The sequence below is a fragment of the Micromesistius poutassou genome (genome assembly GCF_964030765.1).
Source record: "Micromesistius poutassou genome assembly, chromosome: 8".
Classification (NCBI taxonomy): Eukaryota; Metazoa; Chordata; class Actinopteri; order Gadiformes; family Gadidae; genus Micromesistius; species Micromesistius poutassou.
This window is the reverse complement of record NC_140278.1, coordinates 4,470,240-4,495,239: the sequence shown is the minus strand read 5'-3', so window position 1 is coordinate 4,495,239 and position 25,000 is coordinate 4,470,240. Positions and strand designations below refer to the sequence as shown.

General features: G+C 45.9%; 1 protein-coding gene across 1 annotated transcript in view; it reads right to left on the bottom strand.

Annotated features, from left to right (window-relative positions):
- The window catches only part of dnah5 (dynein, axonemal, heavy chain 5), a gene marked incomplete at both ends in the record, with an annotated part of 140,136 nt that overhangs the window by 24,255 nt on the left and 90,881 nt on the right, over positions 1-25,000 (bottom strand). The window contains 11 exons of the mRNA XM_084471872.1: positions 1,626-1,740; positions 2,922-3,060; positions 3,670-3,774; positions 6,326-6,508; positions 9,496-9,651; positions 10,235-10,369; positions 14,522-14,703; positions 15,137-15,272; positions 18,230-18,367; positions 19,980-20,159; positions 22,109-22,312. Coding sequence (XP_084327998.1) covers positions 1,626-1,740; positions 2,922-3,060; positions 3,670-3,774; positions 6,326-6,508; positions 9,496-9,651; positions 10,235-10,369; positions 14,522-14,703; positions 15,137-15,272; positions 18,230-18,367; positions 19,980-20,159; positions 22,109-22,312 — 1,673 coding nt within the window. The remainder of the gene's footprint in view (positions 1-1,625; positions 1,741-2,921; positions 3,061-3,669; positions 3,775-6,325; positions 6,509-9,495; positions 9,652-10,234; positions 10,370-14,521; positions 14,704-15,136; positions 15,273-18,229; positions 18,368-19,979; positions 20,160-22,108; positions 22,313-25,000) is intronic.

The window sequence follows — 25,000 nt, the reverse complement described above, 5'->3', positions numbered from 1 at the left end:
GTGTTTTTTTTTTATCGCAGAACAGCTGGATACATATTTGTAAATTATTTTCGATTTAAACATTTTCAATTTGAACATTTTTGTTCTCAGTCCCAAAGTGTTTTTTTGGAGAGAAATGCGGAATAAATGCATCATGTTTTCAGGAGGTGTCGTGGGCCTAACTTAACGAAACATCTGTGAAAGAGGGTGCCCACTTGATAACCCCAATGATATTCTGCTTACTGCTTACTGCTGTATTTACTGCTGTTAGTTGGGCTAGTTGTCTCGTGTTTTTCACCTTTGGTTGGTAGCTTAGTAGCCAGCTTATAAGGTTGGTTTGGACAGGGGGGCATTGTCACTACCTGGAGCTTGCACTTAAACGGAGCCTGGGTCTGTTGAAGGTGACATTGCTGTTTTTAGACTGTGATAGCCATAGGATAGGATAGGTGCATTGTACTTTTTTTATCTCTATATTAAGTGGGCCTAACTTAACGAAACACCTGTGAAAGAGGGTGCCCACTTGATAACCCCAATGATATTCTGCTTACTGCTGTTAGTTGGGCTAGTTGTCTCGTGTTTTTCACCTTTGGTTGGTAGCTTCGTAGCCAGCGTGCTTATAAGGTTGGTTTGGACAGGGGCTGCTGAATATGTGTTTTCCTTGGATTTTGGCACAAGGGATTATAACATCTCATCCTGTGTATTAATGAAAAAAAAAAACTCAAAAATAATCCCTTCAATAATCATGTGAGTGTGAGTGAGTGTGGAGGTAGGGGACTGAGTGTGGAGGTAGGGGACTGAGTGTGGAGGTAGGGGACTGAGTGTGGAGGTAGGGGACTGAGTGTGGAGGTAGGGGACTGAGTGTGGAGGTAGAGGACTGAGTGTGGAGGTAGGGGACTGAGTGTGGAGGTAGGGGACTGAGTGTGGAGGTAGGGGACTGAGTGTGGAGGTAGGGGACTGAGTGTGGAGGTAGAGGACTGAGTGTGGAGGTAGGGGACTGAGTGTGGAGGTAGAGGACTGAGTGTGGAGGTAGGGGACTGAGTGTGGAGGTAGGGGACTGAGTGTGGAGGTAGAGGACTGAGTGTGGAGGTAGGGGACTGAGTGTGGAGGTAGGGGACTGAGTGTGGAGGTAGAGGACTGAGTGTGGAGGTAGGGGACTGAGTGTGGAGGTAGGGGACTGAGTGTGGAGGTAGAGGACTGAGTGTGGAGGTAGGGGACTGAGTGTGGAGGTAGGGGACTGAGTTTGGACGTCGTTACGGGGAACAGGAGCTCTTTGGTACGAGAGGTCAATACATGATCACGTCCCGAGGTCTAAAGTCATCTGGAGCATCGCTCCTGAATGGAGGAGGGATAATGTAGTGGTTCTCAGGTCAATGCGGCCCGGGTTAAACCACTCAGTTTGCAGGAATGCCAATATTGTAATTTCTCAAAAGATGGTCGGGTCAGGTCAATTTCATAGACCATCCTGTCGACTAAGCCTAAATTGTAGCAGAGCTTTTATTTTCCAACACACGTATTCATAAGATTCAGAAGAGTAGAAAATCCCCTTGGGATTCTGCACTGATTCTATAGTAGAGTCTACAAAGCCAAACGCCTGTAGATTAGTCTGTTAGCCAGGCTTAATGCTCATAACTGCTAATAGCTCTCACCGGGCCAGGGAAAGGTCAAAGAGTCCCAGGAACTGTCTGAGGGAGGTCTGGTACATGACGTTCACCACACTCATCTCTGTGATCAGGAAGTACAGGATGCTGCCCCTGGTGGCCACTGTGGAGAGACACACTCGCACACACACGCACACACACACACACACATACACACACACGCACACACACAAACATATGCAAGCACGCATGCAGGAACGCAGGAGGGAAGGCACACACACGCGCGTGTGCACACAGACACACAGACACACAGACACACACAACCATGCGCACACACACACACATGCAGAGTTAATAATCCCAATAGATATGACTTTCACAAAACTAAGTATGAAATTAATAAACCAAATGGTATTAAGACAAGCAGGACTTAAAATGTCACATATTTATTCTGGTTTTACTGAGTGAAAAAGGCACCGGATAACATGACATGATTCTCTTTTTTAGAGCTTACTTACTTGACTGCTTGAAAATGCCTTTTAGAATTCATTTAGATCTTCACCAGTCATTGAGTGCAGAATGAAAAACAACTTTTTCCAAAGACATGAGAATATATTTGGCAATAGGCTGTGACACAGGACGTCTTGAAACTGTCCTATGAATAAATCAAGTCTTGTTGCTAAGCACCCGCGTTTCTGTACTTCAGAGCAGGGGGAGGGGGCTGGTGCATAAATGTTAATCCATAATCCAAAAAGCTACACATTCTTTTTTCATTCTCATTGTTATGCACAGTAGGAGCAGAGAGCCGGATCCAGAAATCAAGAGCCGGATCCAATATATTCAACCAATGAGGACACACGGAAATATACCCCTCCGAAAACACGTCCAAGAAAGGCCATTGTAATCCATACCTTAACACTGTGCCGGGATTGGTCGAAATACCCTCAGGATTTCTGGATCCACTGACGTGGTGAACAGGGCTAGATTAGAGTGCCTTATCTGTCACGAGAGACACTAATATAATAATAACTCATTCTTAAGAGGCTAAGCTGGCAGCATACTTCAGAAGACGCCAATTTAGGGCTGGCCGAGACCGAATAAGTCATTTGCAGACAAACTTGCCAACCCTCATAAAACACTCAAGTGGTTTTGTATCGGTCTCTGAACATTCTGTCAGTTAAGCGTACTGTAAGTTCAGGACACTTGGGTCTCTATGGAGACAGGGTGAACTCTAAATAAACCACACCAGCGTTGCTCTACTGACTTATAGCACACAATGTCTGCATTTTACTGCTCCTTCACAGGAAGTATGCCGAATGCTGAGTATTGTGTAAGAAGTCCTACCGGGTCGGTACTCCTCCCTGGCAGCGTTGATCTGGATCTCTGTCTCCGCGGCGATCTGTAGTTTCTGGGTGACCTCCTCGGCAGTGCGCTTGGTGTTGCCCAGGACCACGATCAGGCTCTCGTCGTCCACCAGCGACCCCTAGTGCACCGTATTTACACAGGACCAAGTGAGCTGATAAGAACATTTGGCATCAAGGCTGCGATGTTAGACCCAGTTTAGAGAGGCTGAGGCACCCACTGTTTCTAATCAAAGCCCCCTCCTGAAAATGTATTTTCTAAACTTCTACACTTTGGATTTAGGCTTCATCCAAACTGTAAACCGCTGGACAGACTTATTGACCGAAAGTTTCATGTGCATGAAAAGCTCTGATTTTTGTGAAACCAAAGGCATGCCGATGCAACGAGGACGACCCAAGCTGTCCGTAGCGTTGCGATATTTGTACGTTTATCGCCGTTAAACACGATCAGATAAGAGCTATGTATTCATGAACAGGGCACTCAATGGAGGGAATTCGGACCGCACACAATACACTGACCAAATGCTAATGCTAACGTCATCTTCATGGCTTGCTCCAAGGCTTGCTCGGGCCCCCCTTTACTCTATGGTCTGCGTGCTAAACCATCGCAGATAGAATGACGTTCGTTGTGGTTATTTTGTTTCAGCACCTTGCCCTCTTCTGCTCTTTTCAGATCGTACGACCTTTAGCCAATCACACGACTGGCATTTGAGGAAGTTGGGATCCCTTGCCTGTGTGCTGGTCAGCCTGTAGAGCAGATTATCCTCCAGTTCCTTCATCTTCCTCTTATTGGACGTCACGTCCTCCAGAAGGTCTGTCCTCTCCTTCTCCAGCTCCTGAGGTCACACACAAACAACCAACAAACAACAAGCCAGCCATGAGCCAGGCTTCTGTTTTCACATCAAATACAAGAACCGTTGAAAGTAGAATAAACAACAACCGCTGCACAAAACAAAGAGTGATTCATCGCGGATTTGCTGCAAAAAGCCAAAACCAGTGGATTAATCAATTCATGCTCACACACACACACACACACGCACAGACACACACACACTGTACACACACACACACACACACACACACACACACACACACACACACCGTACACACACACACACACACACACATGTACACATAATCGCTGTGGTAGATATCAACACATACACACACACACACACACACACACACACACACACATACACACACACACAGCTGGGATTTGGTTTCATCAGGGTTAGAGTGTCACTTTGGAGAGTGACAAAGGGTGACACATGGTGGTGATTGACGCAGTTCCGCTGTGTCTCCCGGGAAACGGCAGTGGTTCAAGGATCAGTGCTCCTGTACCCCCACACACACACACCCACGGTTGACAGAACCCGGCCTAGCTTTGTTCTAACTCCAATCTGCTGTTATTATTATTATCATTATATATGTGTTTTCCTCCCTCCCATTCACCCTCTGAAAACCTTAAATTGAAAGTGGCTTTGCGCAACGGTGGCTGACTCACTGCCTGATACATGGAACAGCGGTAAACATGGCTGCCCAAGCCGCCGGCTTCTGCCTCTGCCACGGCCACTCCGTTGCCTTGGAAGATGGCAAGGCGGGGCGGCAAACAAAGCTCTGGGTTAACCATGGACAAACATGGACTTCCTGTTCACAGAGGCCGACGCAGTCTAGAGACCAAAGTGCTCACTGAGCGAAGACGGAGCAGAAGAAGAGCATGTGGTGATAATCTCAACGTCCAGCAGAGAAACGCAACGGGGCCGTTGTGGCTGATGCCCGCATTTCTTCTGTGATTCAATTAGTTTATTATGTTTGGCTTTTCACAACGGCATTACAGTATTAACATTTACATGATTAAACAATCCACAAAGGACAACAAAGGAAAAGTAAGCGTGTAGGATAACCTTTTACACAAATCTGTATTATTCCCCCTGAGAATGAATTTATAGTTAATTAACTATCATAAATAATACACAGTCCCACATAAACGAGTCACTGTGTATGTGTGAACGATGGCATTCCCTGGACATAACCTGTTAACCTGTGTCTTATTTTCCACACATCTTGTCCACTACATTCTCCTGTAACCCGAAGCACAGATTAACTGCAAAATGCATAAATACAAAACTAATTGTTAATCTCGGAGACACCCCTCAGCCCTATATATCACAGCTTATCTTCAAATTAACCCTTATAGGTTCAAGCCGTCACAAGTGATGCCCCTATCTTGACTAATCGCCCTCAACAGGTCTCTCAATCGACAGAAATGTCCATTTGTTAGATGAAAAGCCCTTGGATGGGGAGGAACTAATCAGTGGATCATGCACTTTGCCGCAAGTCATTTTCGTTTATGTGCCAGGTTCCGTCTCGTGCAATCTTCAACCAAACCATCTTCAACCGATTCATAACGATAACCCCTTCTGACGTAATACGGCAACGCGATCGTAGCCGTTCGAATAAAAAACAATCCTTCATGAAACCAATTCTAATAAAATGCCTAATCATAAATCAGAGGCTGCCATGCTTTAATAGATGGCTGTGACCTCTGTAAGCATCCCAATCTAAACATGGAGAAGATGTCACTCTTCATAGCGCACGGAATTCGTATTTATAATAAGCAAGTCGAGTCAACAGGGGAGCTTTCCAGTGGTCTCAACAACAGTTTTTTATTGTGAGGGCTTTATGTTTCTGTCCAACCCCATGCAACTAGGATTATGAGACTATAAAGTCTCTAAGTGTATACGATTTTTTTTATCGAACACTACCTGAAATTCTTACTCTGTAAGAATTTTTTATCTTTTTGCCTGATTGCTCTGTTCTGCTACAATTTGCTCTTTCTTGCTATTTTCATTTTCTGTTCTTAAAAGAAAGGATTGTCTTTATCCTCGCTTCTTTCCGAGGTCTCTATTTCCCTAAGTGTATGGCGCATATATGAATTCAAGGTAACTGCTACGATGATGCGGAGGAGTCACCGGCAGTTGGTCGCCTTTCTCTTTGTAAACCACCGAGAATCAACAACCCAACAACCCCATCGTTCATCTTGCTCCCTCTCATGCTTCTCCATTTGCTGCAGGGAGTACATCCTGTTGTGCAGGCGCTTTCCTCCAACACTACCACATTTCTCAGGAGACGTTTATTCACACTAGACATCCAGTGATACGGTCAACTCGCTGTTATGGATGCTACACAGCCCATGTCCGTGGACCATTTATAACAACAAAAAAAAACAGTTTAGAAAAGTAAAGAAAAGTAAAGAAAACGATCCGGTCCAGGCTAGCATAGGCTGAGCCCATCGCCATCGTCAGTGGCGAGGCCTGCCTTTCCACTGATCATTACTGCGGGTTTTTCAGGCCTGAAAGCCCCAGTGTTTCCTGGGGATGCTACCTGCTTCTCGGTGAGGATGACCCGGCCCAGCAGCTGCTCCTCTAGGCCCCGCATGGTGACGGTGAAGTCGATGATGGTGGTCCGGGCGCTGATCTCCGGGGTGTAGGCGGGGTTGGGCAGCTTGGTGGTCATGTAGAGCCGGAAGCCCCGCATCACGTCCACCTCTTTGTCCCCCACCTTCACCTGCGAGGGGGGGGGGGGGGGGAGGGAGACGGAGGAGGAGATGGAGGAGGAGGAAGAGTTAGGAGGAGGAGGAGGGGGAGGAGGAGATGGAGGAGGGGGAGATGGAGGAGGAGGAAGAGTGAGGAGGGGGAGGGGGAGATGGAGGAGGGGGAGATGGAGGAGGAGACGATGGAGGAGGAGGAGTTAGGAGAGATGTATGTGTTGTTATGTCAGCTGCGACATGATATGTTTTGAAGTCGTATCATCTTTCATCTTTCAGTAACATCTTTCAAATACTGTGCAATATAATTTAAATAATATTGTACAATGTCGCCCTGACAAGGACATGGCTCATTGTTGCATATCTGTAAGCAATGTGCGGCTGCAAGACCTAGATTTAAGAATACATGTTAAACTACAATCTGATGTCAAGCAGACAAAGAGCAATGCAACATAAAAAGGCTAATTGTGTGTGTGTGTGTGTGTGTGTGTGTGTGTGTGTGTGTGTGTGTGTGTGTGCGTGTGCGTGTGTGTGTTTTGGCTCTAGGCGATGCTCTATCACCGGTAGTGATATATAATTATCTTTCATGCTCCCTGTCCCCAGAGCTCTCTGCAGAGACCGTAATTTACTCAACCCGGCAGTGATATTTAAAGAATAAGGACCTCATCTTGGTGAAGGAGACAAACGCAGCGGGAGAGAGACAGAGAGGGACAGCAGAGAGAGAGAGAGAGAGAGGGAGAGAGAGAGAGAGAGAGAGAGAGAGAGAGAGAGAGAGCGAGAGCGAGAGCGAGTGAGAGACTGACACAGATACAGAGACAGAAACGGAGAGGGACAGCAGAGAAAGAGCGTGAGAGAGAGAGCGCGAGAGAGAGAGCGAAACAGAGAGAAGGCTGGAGGCTCTCCAGTGATTAGTGTTGGTGTTTGTGTCTGGACAGAACACATGCTAACTAGTGCTCGCCACAGAAGGCCAAAGACTCTGGAGTGATATCATCCTCCCAGATTGTGTGTGTGTGTGTGTGTGTGTGTGTGTGTGTGTGTGTGTGTGTGTGTGTCAAGTGTGAGCGTGTGCGTGTGTTTGTGTGTGTGTTTGTGTGTGTAAATATACAAGGGAGTGAGCTGCTGCATATATAAGCTGCTGTATAAGTGGCATCAGCATGGGCTGGGAGTAGAGAGGCGATAATGAGGGACAAACAAATGCCTCTGGACACGAGCAGCCACTCCGTCTCCCTCACTTTCAAACGGCTCTCTCTCCACCCTCCCTGCTAGGGTCAGGCTTGGTGATGGTAATGGTGCTGCTTCTTGTGTGCGTATGTGCCAGTCTGTATGTGTGTACATCTCCTTCAGTCACATGTTTATCAACTTAATACATATAAGTATCATTTGAATGTGGTTTATGTTTGATTCAACTAAAGTTAAAGTCAATGTTGAAAAAATGCAATGAAAAACGAAGGCCCTTGGGGGTGTCAGTGTCACTACATGTACTGACTAAGGTCAAATACAGTGCATTCATGAGGATAGCCATTCATCTGTAACAAACAACGTTGACATAACGCATTCAGACCAACCCAGGCTCCTCTTGTTTGGGAAAGAAGAGAAGAGTCCATATTTGTGACAATGGAACAGATCAAATAGGGGGGAAAACATCTGGCAGTGATGGTTTCTGGTCCAACTCGAGCTGACACATAGACAGAGAGATGTGAGCAAAGTAAAGCCTCCTTACTTAAAAGCTAAAGTTCAGTAGCTGTCAGGCCGAGTGTGGTTATGATAGAGACTGTTTGTTTATTAATGCACTTTCTGAAGTTATTCAAAGAAGTAGTTCATTTAATTATACTGTCAGTCTTTCCATTTCCCCAATGAGCCAAACAACACTGTAGGATTTAGCTTTCTGCACTTCTGTTCACTAACTAAAATACACTCATTTTAGATGGAGATTGTATCTCTTGCGTACAGCCATACAGAACTATTGAAGCCCTTGGGACTAACTGACCTTGTTTCACACAATCATGTCCCACAGTCAGCTACAACACAGCAAAGAGCTCCCCGGAAAGAAATTACCTTTTGACCACGGAGAGCGATGTGAAATGCACAAGAGGTCACTGCCTGAAATAAGGCAGTGGTTTCCAACCTTGGCCTATAACCCCATCTGCTTGGCCACATGTAGCTTGTGGCTACAAATGTGTTTGTAGATCCCAGACCTTTTAAAACCTTTAAGATATATATTTTTAAAATCTAAACACCTAGTAAAATATCAATATTTATATACAGTTTATATCAATAAATAAATATATATAAATAATAATGGGGTTGCCAGATATATATATATATACCCCATGGGGTTTTCATATATATATATACCCCCATGGGGTTGCCAGATATGCATACTGGGTTGGTGTATATGACAGCGAATGTGACTGTATGTGTGTGTAAATACATTGAAGAGTGCATATATTTGTTATATATACGTATATCTATATATACATATAGATATATATACATATATAAATACATACATATATATACATACACATATATATATATATATATATATATATATATACTGTATATAAATATATATAGTATATAAATAATATATACTGATTTCCTTACATTGGCTTCCAATAGTGGCCAGGGCTGACTTCAAGATCCTCCTCTTAACATATAAGGCACTTCATGGATTGGCACCTTTGTACTCGTCTGAGCTTCTACACATATATTCACCTGCACGCCTCCTTCGCTCTGCGGACGCTGGTCTTTTGGTCATCCCATCCACCGAAAAAATCAGTTGGTAAGAAAGCATTTGCCTCCCGTGCCCCATATTTATGGAATAACCTACCCCAACATATTAGGGAAGCAGGGTCTGTGGATGCTTTTGAATCTAGGTTGAAGACATTTTTGTTCTCAAAACACTATGGAGTGTAATCTGTTGTTTTTATCCCAAGCATATCTGCCAACCCCATGGGGGGTTGGCAGATATGGCTCCCCCAACCCAGGGGGAGGACCTCCTCACCTTATAGGTGGAGCCGGTCTTGATGAAGTTCTTCTCCAGGACGTTGTCCAGGGCAGGGTCCAGCTCTTCTTCTACGTCCTCGATCAGGAGGGGACGCCCCAGGGACAAGGAGTCCTCCAGGTGGTTCCTGAAGTACTTGTGGTTTAAGGAGGTGATCTGGGAGACCCCACCGGGGAAGAGAGAGAGAGGACAATGACGACTACAGGAGCCTGATTCGCTTGGTCAAATTCCTTGTTAATGCTGTTCTAATGTTCTCACCGAGTCGTGGCAGTGTCTGAAATAGCCACCCATAACACTCAGTAAGACAAGATCACGCAGTTTCATGGATGGTTGTTTAAGAGGGATTTAGAAAATGAGATTGCTATGCTATGCTAATCCTCAGGCAAACAAGTGAGGGTGGACTTCACAAATTATGAAGGCGATTGCCATGTCCCTTTTCTCAGGGGGAGAAAGTCCCTGACAGGTGTCAGGACCTTGGGGAGTCATCAACACATCTGTAGGACCTGTCTGCTGAAATCCCTGAAGGGATTGCTGGACAAGATGGAGCGCGAGAGTAGCGTTTGTGATCAGCAGAGAATAAAAAAAAAAAAAAAAGAATAAAAATCTTCGACCCTAGGTCCGACCAGGGTCGAAGATTTCTATTTTTAATTTTTTAATTTTTTTATTATTTAGTCAATGATATTAGATAATTTGAGAGGGGGTCTGACGTCTGACTGATGAGAGGTGCCGGCGGACCGACCTGCAGTTCGCCCCCGGCCTCCTTGTTCTTGATCCAGATCTTGCCCTGGGTCTGGGGGTCGACGAGGAGCGGGAAGCGAGCGGCCTTAGTGACAATGATGCCGTTCTGGATGGACAGGTCGTCGTTGGGCAGGCCCTGCGGGTGTTCAGAGGTGTGTAAGGTGAACATCCAATCATGCACGATGAAAGGGGAATCCAGGCAAGCACATCGGGATTTATTTAAATGGCTTTTCACCTGACTGAAATGATGATGGATTTGTACATTTGTAACTATTGATTAAGAACAAGAACGATAATAAATATGGCTGAATGAGGAGAATCATATAATATTGGCAAAGCATTTTTTTGAGAAGCACCATTGGAGGAAAAGATATTAAAGAAATAGGTTAGATCAACCCCACACATAGTAGTCCTGTCACAGCAGGGGAAAGGATGGGTGCTGCACTTTCAATCAGGCACGTATGAAAGGTACACCCGGCTTACAGCGTGGAGAGGAACATTGCAAATCATGTTGCAGGGAATGCCTGTTATTTGCAGCTGACCGATACGGTCTCTGGAGCCACGCTGGGTGTGCAAACCTAAAATTGCCAAACATAGGCAGCACCAGCGATACACCAAAGAGCGGCAGAGACGAGCGAAACTCACAAGCCACAGCACGATTGAAAATGTTCAGAGATACCCAAGTGGACCAACAACAACTCGACAAACAAATGCCAAGGGAAGCAGGCCTCCAAGATGAAAGAGTCAAGGAAAATAGAGAAATGCTGAAAAGACAGATGATCCATGGTGTCATCTTTTTAGGTGAACAAGGACTATCATTTAGGGGACGCGGTGAAAGCAAGGAGTCAACAATGAGGGGTGACTATGTCAAGCTTGTTTCCTTTCTGTCCGTGCACAACACAGATTTGCATTACCATCTTTACACTAACAAAGTGTCTACTGGGACGTACTGGGCATAATACAAAACAACCTGATTAGTGCTATCGCTGAAGTGATTGGGAGAGAAGATGCAAAGAGAGATTTATGGTGGAGGAGTTATGGTGGAGGAAACTACAGATGTGTATCCAGCTGGCACTGATGCTCCGTTGTGTGACAGACACGGGTGCCAAGTAAAGGTTTGTAAAATTTGAGGATATTCTGAGTGGCAAGGGGGCTGATGCCATTGCTGCTTGTATCATCTGATTCCTGGAAAGCCTGGATAAAGTTGTGGCATGATGCTTTGATGGTGCCACAGTCATATCACCTGGACTTGATGGGGTGCAGGCTTAACTTAAGGTGAGGGCTTCATTCATTTTAATAATATTACATTTATTTTGCCGTGCACATTGACTTAATCTAGTACTGACTCAGGGGACATCGAAGCTGCGTTTTATTTTCCAGATCCCCCAAGCGCACAAAGCTGCTTGGCAGTATTTTTCAGCCGTGTCTTCCTTGAGGGACACCTCAAGGAAGCACAGTCTTTGAGAAGAGCACAGTCAGCACAGTCTTTGAGAAGAGCGTTTCTGTAAAGGAGCTAGCACATAGTAGACACATAGTACAGCAGCATAGTAGACCCCCATGAGGAGTGATAGTTTGGCTGTGATAGTTTGTTTGTGATAGTTTGGCTGTGACCATCAGTAGATACTGGTGTGACCACCAGTATCTACTGCCTCTGCGGACATTTTCAGCCCTTAAAAGCATTGAAATGTATCAAAGGAATAAGACTGGGCAGGCCCGACTGTCAGCATTTGTGTCCATGGCAGTGGAGAAGGAAGGAAAGCAGAGGACTATTTTTCAGAACTTTATTGGACCGTGTCATTGAATACATCTATAGACATCTATAAAGAAAAAAACGATGGACTTTGTTTTCAAATGATGAGCAGCTACGGTAATTTTGATGGATTTGTTTATCCACTCGACGGTCCTGGCTCCACGAGGTGTCTCAAGGGGGCTTAGGAATTTTTCAATTTTATGTAAAGGTTTTATGTTTTGCTCCAAAATAATTAGTTTTTATGTTCGCAAATGTTCGGCAGAGAGATACAGGTATCACAGGTATCACTTAGCTGTTGTATCAGAAACATGAACAGCACAGTTTGTTGTGAGCAGGTGCCATAGCTGTTAATAGCTATGTATTAATATTATTAATATCATTATATGTATTATTATTGCCTGCTTTAGATCTTTGCTGCTTGTGTGAATGATGTTCACATTGTGTAAATGGTCCTCATTTATATAGCCAAAGCGCTTTACAGTGTTGACTGACATTCACCCATTCATGCACACATTCATACACCGACGGCGGAGTCAACCACGCAGGGCGACAGCCAGCTCGTCAGGAGCAATTAGGGTGAGGCGTCTTGCTCAGCGACACCACAACACTCCGGGAGCCGGGGATCGAACCAGCAACCTCGCGGTTACCAGTCAACCCGCTCTACCTCCTGAGCTAATACCGCCCCATTGTGTGGCCTGTCTGTGCGTTCAGGCCCAGCAGCTTGGCTGGAATCTGTTGAATTCTGATTGTGTTATTTGTGTTATTTACTGCATCTTTTTGCTTGCCCAGTCGTTGTGTGAGTTAATGTGACAGGTTGTGTGCTCGTGTTCAGTTGGTTGTGACATTGCTTTTTGATATGAGAGGTCTATTTGTGATGATCCTGTCACACTGCGCATTAGTGGTAGATCCTTGATGGTGTCTGTCACCATGTATTCATGCCCCTCCAATTAGTGGGCTGTAAGTCTCATAGGTGTTGAGCCTAGTGTTAAATCCCTTTATCCCACTCGATAAAGGTTACCGTCACAGTAGGATGGTTACATCTAATTACAATTGCCTATAGCCATAGCAGCGTTCCTGCTAGAAAAAAACGGTGCCTGTCAAAGTGACCTGCAGAGGTTTCGTTTTCCAGACATTTAGAAGATATGCCGGTCAAATATCATGTTACCGCTTCTTAATTAGGCTATGTAGCTTAAATAATTACATAATCAGGCCGTATAACCCACTCCACGCTGTACATGGGGGAACGAAATGGATAGAATCGCAAAATCCAATAGGGGGAGTTTCCTTCAGAGCATCGCTTCTGTGGTAGCGAATGCTTGCGCCCAGACCGGTCACTGCACTGTCCTAGTGCACCGTGCACCGCTCACCGCGCTCTCTGTCACATTTTAGTTTAAATTAAAACAAATCGTTGCAAAGATTTCATTAGGAAAATAGGCTTACGGCATCGATAAGAGGAGCGGTGTCAGCAGACTATTATTTAGACAGATTATTAGCAAATTTCAATAAGACAATTTGACCTGAGAGATTACATTCAGACATTAAATTTTTTTTCCAGCCCATGTCTGGTAATTACCGGACAACGGAAACCCTGAGCCATAGTGTCACGGCGATGTTATTTGAAGGCGGTTTAATTGCAGGAAGATCTATGCATCTAGATATAGATATAGATATTTGATACACAGTCGGACCTTGTGTCTTAATGGTAATATGGTACTGGTTCATAATGTCAACTTTTGTTATTCTACTCAAAGGTCTTTGAAGGCGCATGCACACTGTCCCAACGAACACCATCACCCAGCTATAGGAGGTCGGCCGTTCATTCAGACACATTTGCCACCCAAAAACACACTCCGACCAAGACCCCGCGACCCCCAGCGGGCGTGGAACACACGCCGGTGATGCTGTTTGGGGAGGCAGTGTCGAAGAGAGAGCCGTTTAATGTGACCGATTGGTTTTCTCAGGAGACTCTTGGAGGAGCGGGGGGGACGGTAACGCGGAACGGAGAAGTTTACGGCCAGGAGGCTTCAAGTTATTTTGTGAGGTTCAAGAATAAGTAAACAAAATATCTTTAAGGAAAATTGTTGGTTTTCCGATATTTTTGAATGCTATGAGAATGGACATTTCGTTGTCCCATGAAAAGACTTGTATAAACACACACACACACACACACACACACACACACACACACACACACACACACACACACATATATATAGACACACAAACACACACACACACACACACACACACACACACACACACACACACATATACATAGACACACAAACACACACACACACACAGACACACACACACACACAGACACACACACACACACACATATACTGTACATAGACACACAAACACACACACACACACACACACACACACACACAAAAAAAAAAAAGACTATAGGGATGTTTGGAAATCAATTGCCACCAAACAAACGCCCAACCTTTATTAATTATGAAACCCAACGCTGATATCTGGATGGTCTGGGGGGCGGGGGGGGGGGGCCGGGGTGGGCCGGGCTCTGACCTGGAGGTTCCACTCGCCCACGGTGGGCGCGTCGATGAGCAGCTCGGTGAGGTTGAGGTTGTGGGCGAAGGGGATGCGCCGCTGCTTCAGCTCCTGCTGCCAGTCGCCCAGCAGCAGGTTCCGGAACTCCTGGTTGAAGGGGCCGGAGTAGGACAGGAACGCCGTGGCCAGCAGCACGTCGCCTGGACAACGCGGACGGGGAGAATGGACCACGACCACTCGTGTTTACTATTGAATTGAATGACTGTTTTGTTGTTAGTATTACTATTAGTATTAGTGTAATTATGATATTTGTGATTGATGAGGGTGATTTATTTGCAAATCAGTATGTATTTACGGTGTCATAATTAACCTGATTCAATCAATGTGATGACTCAAAATCTGTATCTCCTATATAAAAACATAATATAACCCAACATGATAAAAGACATCACACGTAGGGCAGTGCATCACCTTTGAGCAGTACTGCTGTGCAACAGAATCACAGAATATCATGTTCAAAAAAAGGCTTGAAAAAAAAAAAAGGCTTGAAACTACAACAGAACCACCGACGAGATGCACAAATTCACGTCCAAAACCGACAGTATTCGAGGTTGAACCGCGACGCTAACCCACCCACGAGGCGTTTGCTCTGGACCGCAAACTCCTTGCTCTGCTCCGTCCAGCGCAGCTTCTCCCCGGCCAGGCCGCTGATGAGGCTGGAAGCCGTCTGCATCTTGCGCCGGCACCGGTCCGCGTCCTCCAACAGCGTCTGAAGAGAAGCGTCCACACCTTAGAAGCGTCCATCACACGTTACTCTGCGTGGAAGGAATACCGTTTAGGACGCAGGCCCGGCGGCCGTGACCAAACGCTTTGTCCCCCGACCACGTGGAGCACGTTACCTTTGTCTTTTCTACATCTCCACACACAAACACGAAGAATATTGACCCAAAATGACCAAGTCAACGGTGACCTGGACTGGAGTTTCAAGATCTCTAACAAACAGCTGCGCTACATAACTGACGCCCTCCAGATACATGACTTTTGTTACCTACAACACCTTAAGTATGTAGGTCATGTATGCAGACTGGACAATAGCGAACTACAGAAACAGGTCATATTTGACCTGAGCATGTGAAGAACGGTTTTGACTCTGATAGAGAGGCTGCTGGACGTTGATCTTCAGCAGGCCAGGAGAATGACGATGAAGAGAACACAGTTCCTGCGACTGCTGAACCACAGGTCCAAGCAGGAGTGCCCCAAGGCCACTACTGCGTCTCGCGGGAAAATATGCTGATGATGATGACACACACGTCAGCTTTTGTTTGATCACTCTGCCGCCTTGATCTTTTCACAGCCTTCTCCGCTTGCGTCTAATCGCAAGCCCATCTTTTCAAAAATTAATTAAACTTGTTTTTCTTTTCTTTTAGGAACTATCAGATTGCTTTAAAGTTAATCCTGTTCACGACGGGGTTCCAAAGGCTGTAACACTGTTTTGGGGGCGTTGGAGCTGAATTGCAGAATGTAGCCCATCGAAAAAGAAACACTGACGGTTCTTATTGGATTTAGAGGCTTCGGGAAGACGATAATGAGGCGAAATTGAGCGTTTAGCCACGGAGATGAAAGCGTAAGTCATTCTGATGGTTGTGCTTGGCTTGGAACAACGACAGGCCATTTAACTTGCTGTCTCGTTAGCCAAGTGGAAAAGGTAGAAAGTAGTGATGCATTGCTGCAGGCAGATTCCCTCCTTGATGGAGACTAAGAGTCAAACAGGTTCATAATGTTAACATGGAACACCTCCGGACACCTCCGCTTCGCGTCGGTGTCCTGTTCGCCCTGTCAAGGCTTATTTTCCCGATAATGACCGGCATTCTATACATTATCACTTACTTAACGACAAGTTAATTCAGAGTTATCAAATGGTCTAGCAATCATTGACTAATGGTCTTCATGTAACCTCAGGTATAAATGTATCTAACCCTAACCGACTAACATATTCCTAACCCCAATCTGAACGCTAATTCCTGTGCCCATGCTATATAATGCTAATGCTTGTAACTGTGCTAACTCATGTTAATTACCGGTCAATGAACGTACCTGTGTTGTCAAGTGTTAATCATTCAAGATAACCCTGATCAGTAGCCTGGTACTACCAGACTCACGTACTTCATTTCATTTGCACAGAGAAGTAGTACTGAAGGGAAATTAAGATTGAGCGGTACGTAGTACGTAGGCGGGCGGTGCCAGGCTACCTGATTCTACACAGTATCTATCCACAGTCAGCAATACATCAACATAATCCACTCGCAAACTGAAGCTCTTCTGCTATCTACTTCAATGCCAAAATAGAGAATTTTAAAAATAACACTACAAAAATTGGGCCTGCCTTAAGCACCACGGTAAATTGAAAGAACCCGGAATTCATTACATGATAATGACGATGATGAACATTATAACTGATTATCGTTCAGGTTATTGTTACGACGTTTTTGACGCAGGTGAGCAGAATCTACTTCATCTCATGATGTATTGGCTTCAGGGTTGCATGTAATACCGAAAAATGAAAGAAAAAAAAATCAAATGCACGGTCCAAATCTTGTTTAGAGCAGAATCTCTTTTTCGTCCTGGATAGTTTCCACTCATTTACATATATTAAAAGTTAGTTTTAATTATTATTTCCCACAGTCCATGTGCACAGTTTCATACCGTTGTTGACCTGTGCTTCTCACTGTGTTATAACACTAACGTGAAAACACTTCTAAACAGCGAGTTCAACATTAAATCCATCCGGTTAACTTTGAAACCTGAGGTATCTTAGATTAGCATTCAAAAGCAATGTACCATCGACACAGCAGCAGGTCACAAGGCCAGGTGATCCATGGCATAATGTGAGGCTATGCATTCGAGACCCAAAAGGCTCACCACACACACACACACACACTAAGCCCCAAACGTTACTTCACTGAGCCCACCACTATTCACCTTATTCTGCGCGTCAACAAGCGGGGCGCCATGTGGGTTTCGTTTTGTGTTTGAACTTCCGGTTTAGCAGCTGTGTCCATTGCAGAACAGTGGCACATTAGATATTTTAGTCAAGATGACCAGCATTATTTGTTCCGTGCGGGGCTGTCATAACAATTGGAATAAAAGACGGGCGTCCTTGCAATAATAGTGTGTTGTGCAATAAAAAAAATTAAATAAATAAATAAATTCATGGCCGACCCATCGACGCCCACCGACAGCACTAAATAATTAAAAATATCCCCAGAAGACACCTGAGGCCACCGCCGCATGTCACCCACCCACTCGGTGGAGTTCATTAACCTCGCGTGGCGAAGCACAGTCCCTCCATCCAAACTTTTAATATTGCTTTTTGTCTCTCCCCACGTTAGCCTCTCCATCTTAATTCGCCGGGTTTTTCAACGTAGCTCACTAGCCGTAGCTAGCCGACTGGAAGTTTCCACACAATGCAGAAGACAAGAAATGTAAAAAAAGGGCGTGGCTGAATAAGGTGAATATGGAGGGCCCGGTTTCGTTTGAAATCTCCTTAACGAGTGCTTGTTAACTCGAGTGACAGGCTTCCTGTCTCTCTCTCTCTCTCTCTCTCTCTCTCTGCGTGTGTGTCTCTCTCTCACCTGCTTCTCCATCATAGCTTGGTCGTACTCGTCCTCTCTCTCTCTCTCTCTCTCTCTCTCTCTCTCTCTCTCTCTCTCTCTCTCTCTCTCTCACCTGCTTCTCCATCATGGCCTGGTCGTACTCGGCCTGCACCACGTCCAGCTCCGCCTGCTTGGCGTCGAGCTCCGCCTGGGCCGTCTGCAGGTCCACGTTGGCCAGCGCCAGCCGGCCCTCCTGCACCGCCAGGTTAGCCTTGAGGAGGGGACGGGGAAGCACCGCGTGAGGCCCTGTGTGTTTACCCGAGCGTCTACCCCCGTCGCATCACACTCATTAACGCTCGCAAAGCGCTGGTTCTCCACCGCCCGAGTCCCGTGAGTGTTGGGTCTGCTGTTACCGGCCCTCCAGAGTGTCTACCCGTCACACTCATTACGCTCACAAAGCGGGGGGGCTGGGCAGAGAGAGGGGATCTGGAACATGAAGCATCCCGCTGATGAGAACCCAGAGGAGAATGGATGGGGGGAGAGAGAGAGAGAGAGAGAGAGAGAGAGAGAGAGAGAGAGAGATCCTACTCTGAAGGAAAAAAATAGACATATTTTGAGATGGTATTGACATGGACATAATTTTATACAACCATGAACCATTATCAGAAACCCCCCCAAACCTAATGGAGATTGAGCGAGTGACAGTGAGTGAGTAAGAGAGAGAGAGTGTGAGAGTGAGACTAAGTGGTCATTGGATGAAGTGCTTATGGTTAGGTCAGGAAGAAGGCATTTCAAGAGGCACTCGAGCGACACAGCTTTAAAGAGGAGCTGTGTGTGTGTGCGCGTGCCTGCGTGCGTGCCTGTGTGTGTGTGTGTGTGTGGCTTTGTATGCAGGCTCAAGCAGTGTGTGTGTTCAAGATATTTGTACTTGTAGAATCGTCCAGCTGTGCTGCTTGATTGGGAAGGGAGAGGTCAAGATCAGAGCGCAGAGTGAGTTGTTGTCCCTCTGACTCTCTCTTACTAAACAAGCTCTGGTCAACAGATCGGGACAGGGGCAACATTTGAGGATATAAATAACAAGCAAGGGTGCTGAGAGAATGAGAGAGGAGATGGAGGGGAGAGGAGATGGAGAGAGGAGATGGAGGAGAGGAGATGGAGAGAGGAGATGGAGGAGAGAGGAGATGGAGGAGAGGAGAGGAGGAGAGAGGAGATGGAGGAGAGGAGAGGAGGAGAGGGAAGATGGAGGAGGGGAGATGAGGAGAAGTCAGGAAAGCAGGTGGATCAGAGTATGTGCGGAGTATCTGCAGTAGATCTGATGAAGAGATTTAAAGAGGAGCTCTGTTTGTGTGTGTGTGTGTGTGGGTGTCGCTTCACTGTGTGAATAGTGATTCATCACGTGACTCAACCACTCTGTACATCACATAGCGTGTTCTGAATGCAATCAACGTGAAGGAAGCAAGTAAAACTTGTATTCGAGATTAGATCAGTGTGCCAAACTTTTTTCCTGGCACATTCTCATCCCTGCTCTGAATGGAACATAATTGTCTTCAGGAATTGGTTTTCTTTGCCCTTATGCATTCTGGGCGTTTCATAATCACCATTTGAATGAACATGATGGGTCCTTTCAGATGATATTGATCGCCAATTTTGTGCATCATTGGTGTATGAACAGTGGGGGGAAAAAGATGATTGATTGTCAAGCGGGCTTTGTCATTTGCTTCGTACATTCTGCCAGAGCTTTCTCACACACACACACACACACACACACACACACACACACACACACACACACACACACACACACACACACACACACACACACACACACACACACACACACACACAGAGCGTGTGTACAAATAAATAAATGCAAAGAGAGATACCTTCAGCGGCAGGACCTCCTTGTTGATGGAGAAGAAGGAGGCCATGGCCTTGGTCCAGGAGGCCAGGCCGGCCACGTTGCCACACACCCGCTTGGCCGTCTCGATGTTGTAGTCGGCCATGTCGAAGTAGGGCTGCAGCAGCTCCACCACCTCCTCGTGGATGCTGTCCTTGGGGAATTGCTGGGTGGTGCAGGTGGTGCGGGTGGAGGGAGCGGGAATACAGGAAGAGATTAAGGAGCGAACCCGCGACGAGGGAGGAAAAAGTGTGTTGACGAGATTTTGAAGAGGGAGGCGATGCTACGTTGTTATGCTAATGTCCGTTGTTGTCGGGAATGTGTTGTGTGCGCCGACTTTGTACACGTTTAAGTTCAAAACTCATACTCTCGTCAGAGTAAGCAAACAAACAAACAAAAAGGGGAAAAGAGGCAGGAAAAGGCAGAGAGCAACGCATCCAAAAATTCAATATTAATAATAAAGACAAGATCTTTTAGAATCGTATGAGCAAACAAACAAACAAAAAAAGACGAGAAAAAGGCAGGAAAAGGCAGAAAGAAACTCCAACCAAACATAAATATTAATCGACCGATACAGCAGGCACAGCGCTACAAAGCGAGCTGTGACCCAGAAAGAGAGAGAACGAGTCAGACTGACAGACAGACAGACAGACCGAGGGGCTGAGCGCGAGACATGGAGATCAGCCAATTGTTGCGGACGTCATTCACCGCAGCAGAGAACATGAGAGGGAGGATGAAAAACAGAGTGAACAAAGGAGGGTCAGAACGATAGAGACGGAGCAATTAATACCAAAACACACAACAGATGGACAGAGGATGTGGACGAAACTGATGAGCGTAGGTGTATTATGTATTGGTTAAGATAGAGAGAGGGAGAAAGAGGGCACAACCTTGTTATTGTATACCTTTTTGTAGTACTTAATAGTCATTTAAATTAATATGTTACGATGACCTACCTTACCATTCTTTCGGAATATGCAAACAATAATTACTGCATTTTGAAGACCAAATTCAAGATTCAAATTTGAATAAACTGTTTATGTTATCACGCGTTAGATAAGCAGGGGACTGCATTGCGGAGACCAAAGATAGCCTTGGATTTAAACAGTTCCATGTGGCCATAGAGGAATTACAAGGCCTAGTTTATTTTAGACTTTTTTTATGTTCAAATAAGTCAACAGTGATGTGGCACAAAGAGCACAGAAGCTTGTTTTTAGCTCAGGGTGCCCAGCATCACAGTACCTTATTTATTATGTATCCATGGGAGCACACTGCTACCCCTATTATTTATTCTATTAAAAGAATTCGGAAAAACAATATTACATTTTTTTTAACACACAGTTGGCATCTGGTGGTGATCAACAGCACACGGTGTGGTTGTGTGGGCGTATGAATTCAGGTGTGAGAGTGGACACCTGCATGTACACTGAGGACATTTTAAAAGTGGAAACAATGAATACAAAGTTGGTGTTTGATCTGGGTACATGGTTAGCGCGTTCAGCCTCCACCCTGGAATGCCTAAATGTAACCCAAATTGCTAATTTACTCTTGTATGTATTTCTAGGTCATTTGTGTCGCAATGCACCCCAGAAAAAATTCCTTCTAATTCCATGGCAAAATTCCTTCTACATTGATTCAAAGGCAATATTCCTTCTACGTTAATTTGAAGGCAAAATTAATTTGACCTTAGTTCCAAGGCAGAATTCCTTCTACGTTTTTTTCAAGACAGAATTCCTTGTATGTTAAATCAAAATTCCTTGAGCGTTAATTCCAAGGCAAAATGCCCTGTACGTTAATTTCAGGGCAAATTTCCTTGTGCATTAATTTGAAGGCTAAATTACTTCTACGTTAATTCCAAGGCAAATTTTCCTGTACATTAGTTCTAAGGCAAATTTCCTTGTGCATGCATTTCAAGGCAGAATTCCTCCTACCTAAATTCCAAGGCAAAATTCCTTGTACGTTAAATCCAACGCAAAACTCCTGCAAATTCCTGTTGTGCCAACTCCTATGTTAATTTCAAGGCAAACTGCCTAGTGTGTTAATTCCGAGGCAAAATTCCTTGTACGCAAGTTCCTCCAACTCGGCTAACCAACCGATTCTCTCTGGTGGGCTCACCTGCAGGCTGCCCAGGAAGTTGCCGGCGGTCATGAGCTTGAGGGACTCCTGCCAGGAGGGGACGTGGCAGTGCTTCTCGGGGTCCAGCCGCACGGTGTTCACGCGCCGCTGGAACAGCAGCAGCACGCAGTCCATGATGCGCATGATGAGGTGGGGGGGCCGGCCCAGGGTGCGCACCGTGGCGATGTCCGACGGCTTGATGGTCTGTGCCGGGCACGGGTCCGTGGGGAAACAGCAGCAGAAGATAGGAGACGATGAATGGGCTTTCAAAGATTACAACGTGGCCTGAGAAGCCCTTTGGAACTTGAGCTGTGTTTAGGGGGGGTGTACAAATCAAGTGGACTTGGCTTGACTCTCATTCAACGCCAATCATTTCGGTGCTTGAGTCAACATCTATGAGAGTCAAGCCAAGTCCAATCTGTCTGTACAATTCAAGTACAACAACGTTGATCGTTTCATTTTCAATTGGGAATCGAGGACAAATACAGAATGCAGGATGAAGAATACAGAACATGTCGAAACAAACAAATGCAGATATTCACTCCCAATAGCCCGCCCTTCTCCATATTTAGAAATAGCATACCTGGACTCAGACATATTGCAAGTCAGCAGCATCATGGTGTCAAGGATATCCTGAAGCTACTCTATCTGTATTGTATTGTTCAGATGTCCTCTTGAGATGTGGTGAAGGGTATTTGAAATTAATTGACATGCCCATCTGGATGCAAATCTAAATACCTTGTAGCCCCATGCATTTCTTATGTATTTACTGGCAGCCACACAGAAGTTTGCACAAATACACAAACTAGTACACACCCACACTTATCTATGGCCTTCTGCAATTATTTAGCAGCGTGAGTAACCAGGAGGGTTCATGTGTGAGGTATGAGATGTACACTTCCGTCAAATCAATAAACATGGTGAGAAATGAGGCCTTTGTAACATGCACGTCACTGTTGTGCGATACAAAACATCACTAACCGCTCATTAGCACACATGCATGGCTCACAAAAGTGCCGTAGTTTAATTGGTGAAGAATGCCATTGTTATCTGTCAGCTTTTAATGAGTGCAATTAGAGTATCTGTTCCGAGTTTCGAGGCTGTGCCTCTGTATTTGCCATTTTAGACAGCTGAAACAATCTGGGCTTCTCATCCCTGATTGGTTTGGTGAATCCATCTTGCACATGCAATCTACGATTGCACGTTGGTCTGGGGAAGCTGCTTGCAATTGGCTGCTTGCCATCGCTTCCCTGTCGTCTTTGTGTTAAACCAGCCAATAGCGCGCCAGGGGGAAAAGCCAGCTTGGTGATTGGCTCCCGCAAAAACGTATCGAAACTAGAAAGAAATGTATTGCTCTTTTCCAGACCCTTCTGCAGGGCGAACTCAAATCGCCGGCAGAATGGGCGGGGCTACCCAGTCTAATCTTGCATGTCAATCACAGATCTATGACTACAACACTTGTCATTGGTGGAGAAATGTAGTGAGAGAGGGAGAGGAAAGGTTTATTTGGTTTCAAGATCTTGCTCTCTTCTGCTCTACCTGCTCTACCTCAGTGTTGACTTTTATAAAGCCATCGTTTGGTAAAAAAGCCTGTAGGTGTAAGACTTTTCAACATGGCGGTCTGGTTTGTCACCTTCGAAGGGAGACCCGAAATGCCAACCGCACACACACTAAGACCCAAACATTACTTCACTGAGCCCACCACTTTGTATAATGCAAGCAGTGGAGTCAAGCAGTGGAGACAGCCAAAGGTAAAGCCTTAGCTCTTGTCGATGCCCTGCTTTTGCGCCTGAGAGGATGATGAACGGCTTTTCAAAGTTGGAGACATGAAGAGGAAAATGCTCAATGTAGGTATGTGGGACAAACCCCCCACACACACACTCACACACATCTTGCATAACAAGGATAAGTTGGGCCAGCGGCAGCCCTAAGGAATTATTAACACAGTGTGGAGGGGGCATTCCCACGGGAGAGGGACAGGCAGGAGTGGAGGAAAATGAAGTGTCAAGCCCAGAAATTGGGCAGAGACAGGGTGATGGATAGAGTGAGCGTAAGAGAGAGAGAGAGAGAGAGAGAGAGAGAGAGAGAGAGAGAGAGAGAGAGAGAGAGAGAGACACACACACAAACAACAGACAGACATACGGACAGACAGAGAGAAAGACGAAGAGAGAGAGCTGTGAAATGAGGGTGGCAGGGTATAAGTGGAGAGAGCGGGAATTGGGTGATAAAGTAGAATAACTTAGTGATTCCTGGTGGGCCACCGCTATTTCCAGAAGCACAGAGTAGCAGACGGCATGCAGTCAGTGGGGGGCTGAGATAATGGATGGAGAATACTCACACAAGTACAGAACAGAATTTGAGAAAAGGACTACGTGAGGGAGGAAGTCTGGGGAGAGAGAGAGAGAGAGAGAGAGAGAGAGAGAGAGAGAGAGAGAGAGAGAGAGAGAGAGAATAAAAATGAGAAAAAATGAAACGCTGGAGCGAGATTAAAACCGTTAGAAGTGGCTGGGGCAGATATTTAGAGACGGGAACCGGGAAAAAGAGCCAGCCGACCAGAGGAGCACAACCGAGAGATGGAGTAAAGGAAGCCAGAGGGGACAGGGCATATTCCCCAGCGAGGCAGGCATGGCTGACCGACCCCCGTCCACAGACAACACCTAAAAGTGATTCGCCTGCACCGCATCCCAGAGCACCTTCATCTCATATCTCCTCCTGGCTGCAATTACCACACTGCTGCCCCCCTCCTCCTCCTCCCACTTCCCACCTCCCCCTCCTCTCACCTCCCACCTCCTCCTCCTCCCACCTCCCACCTCCCCCTCCTCCCACCTCCCCCTCCTCCCACCTCCCACCTCCCCCTCCTCCCACCTCCCACCTCCTCCTCCTCCCACCTCC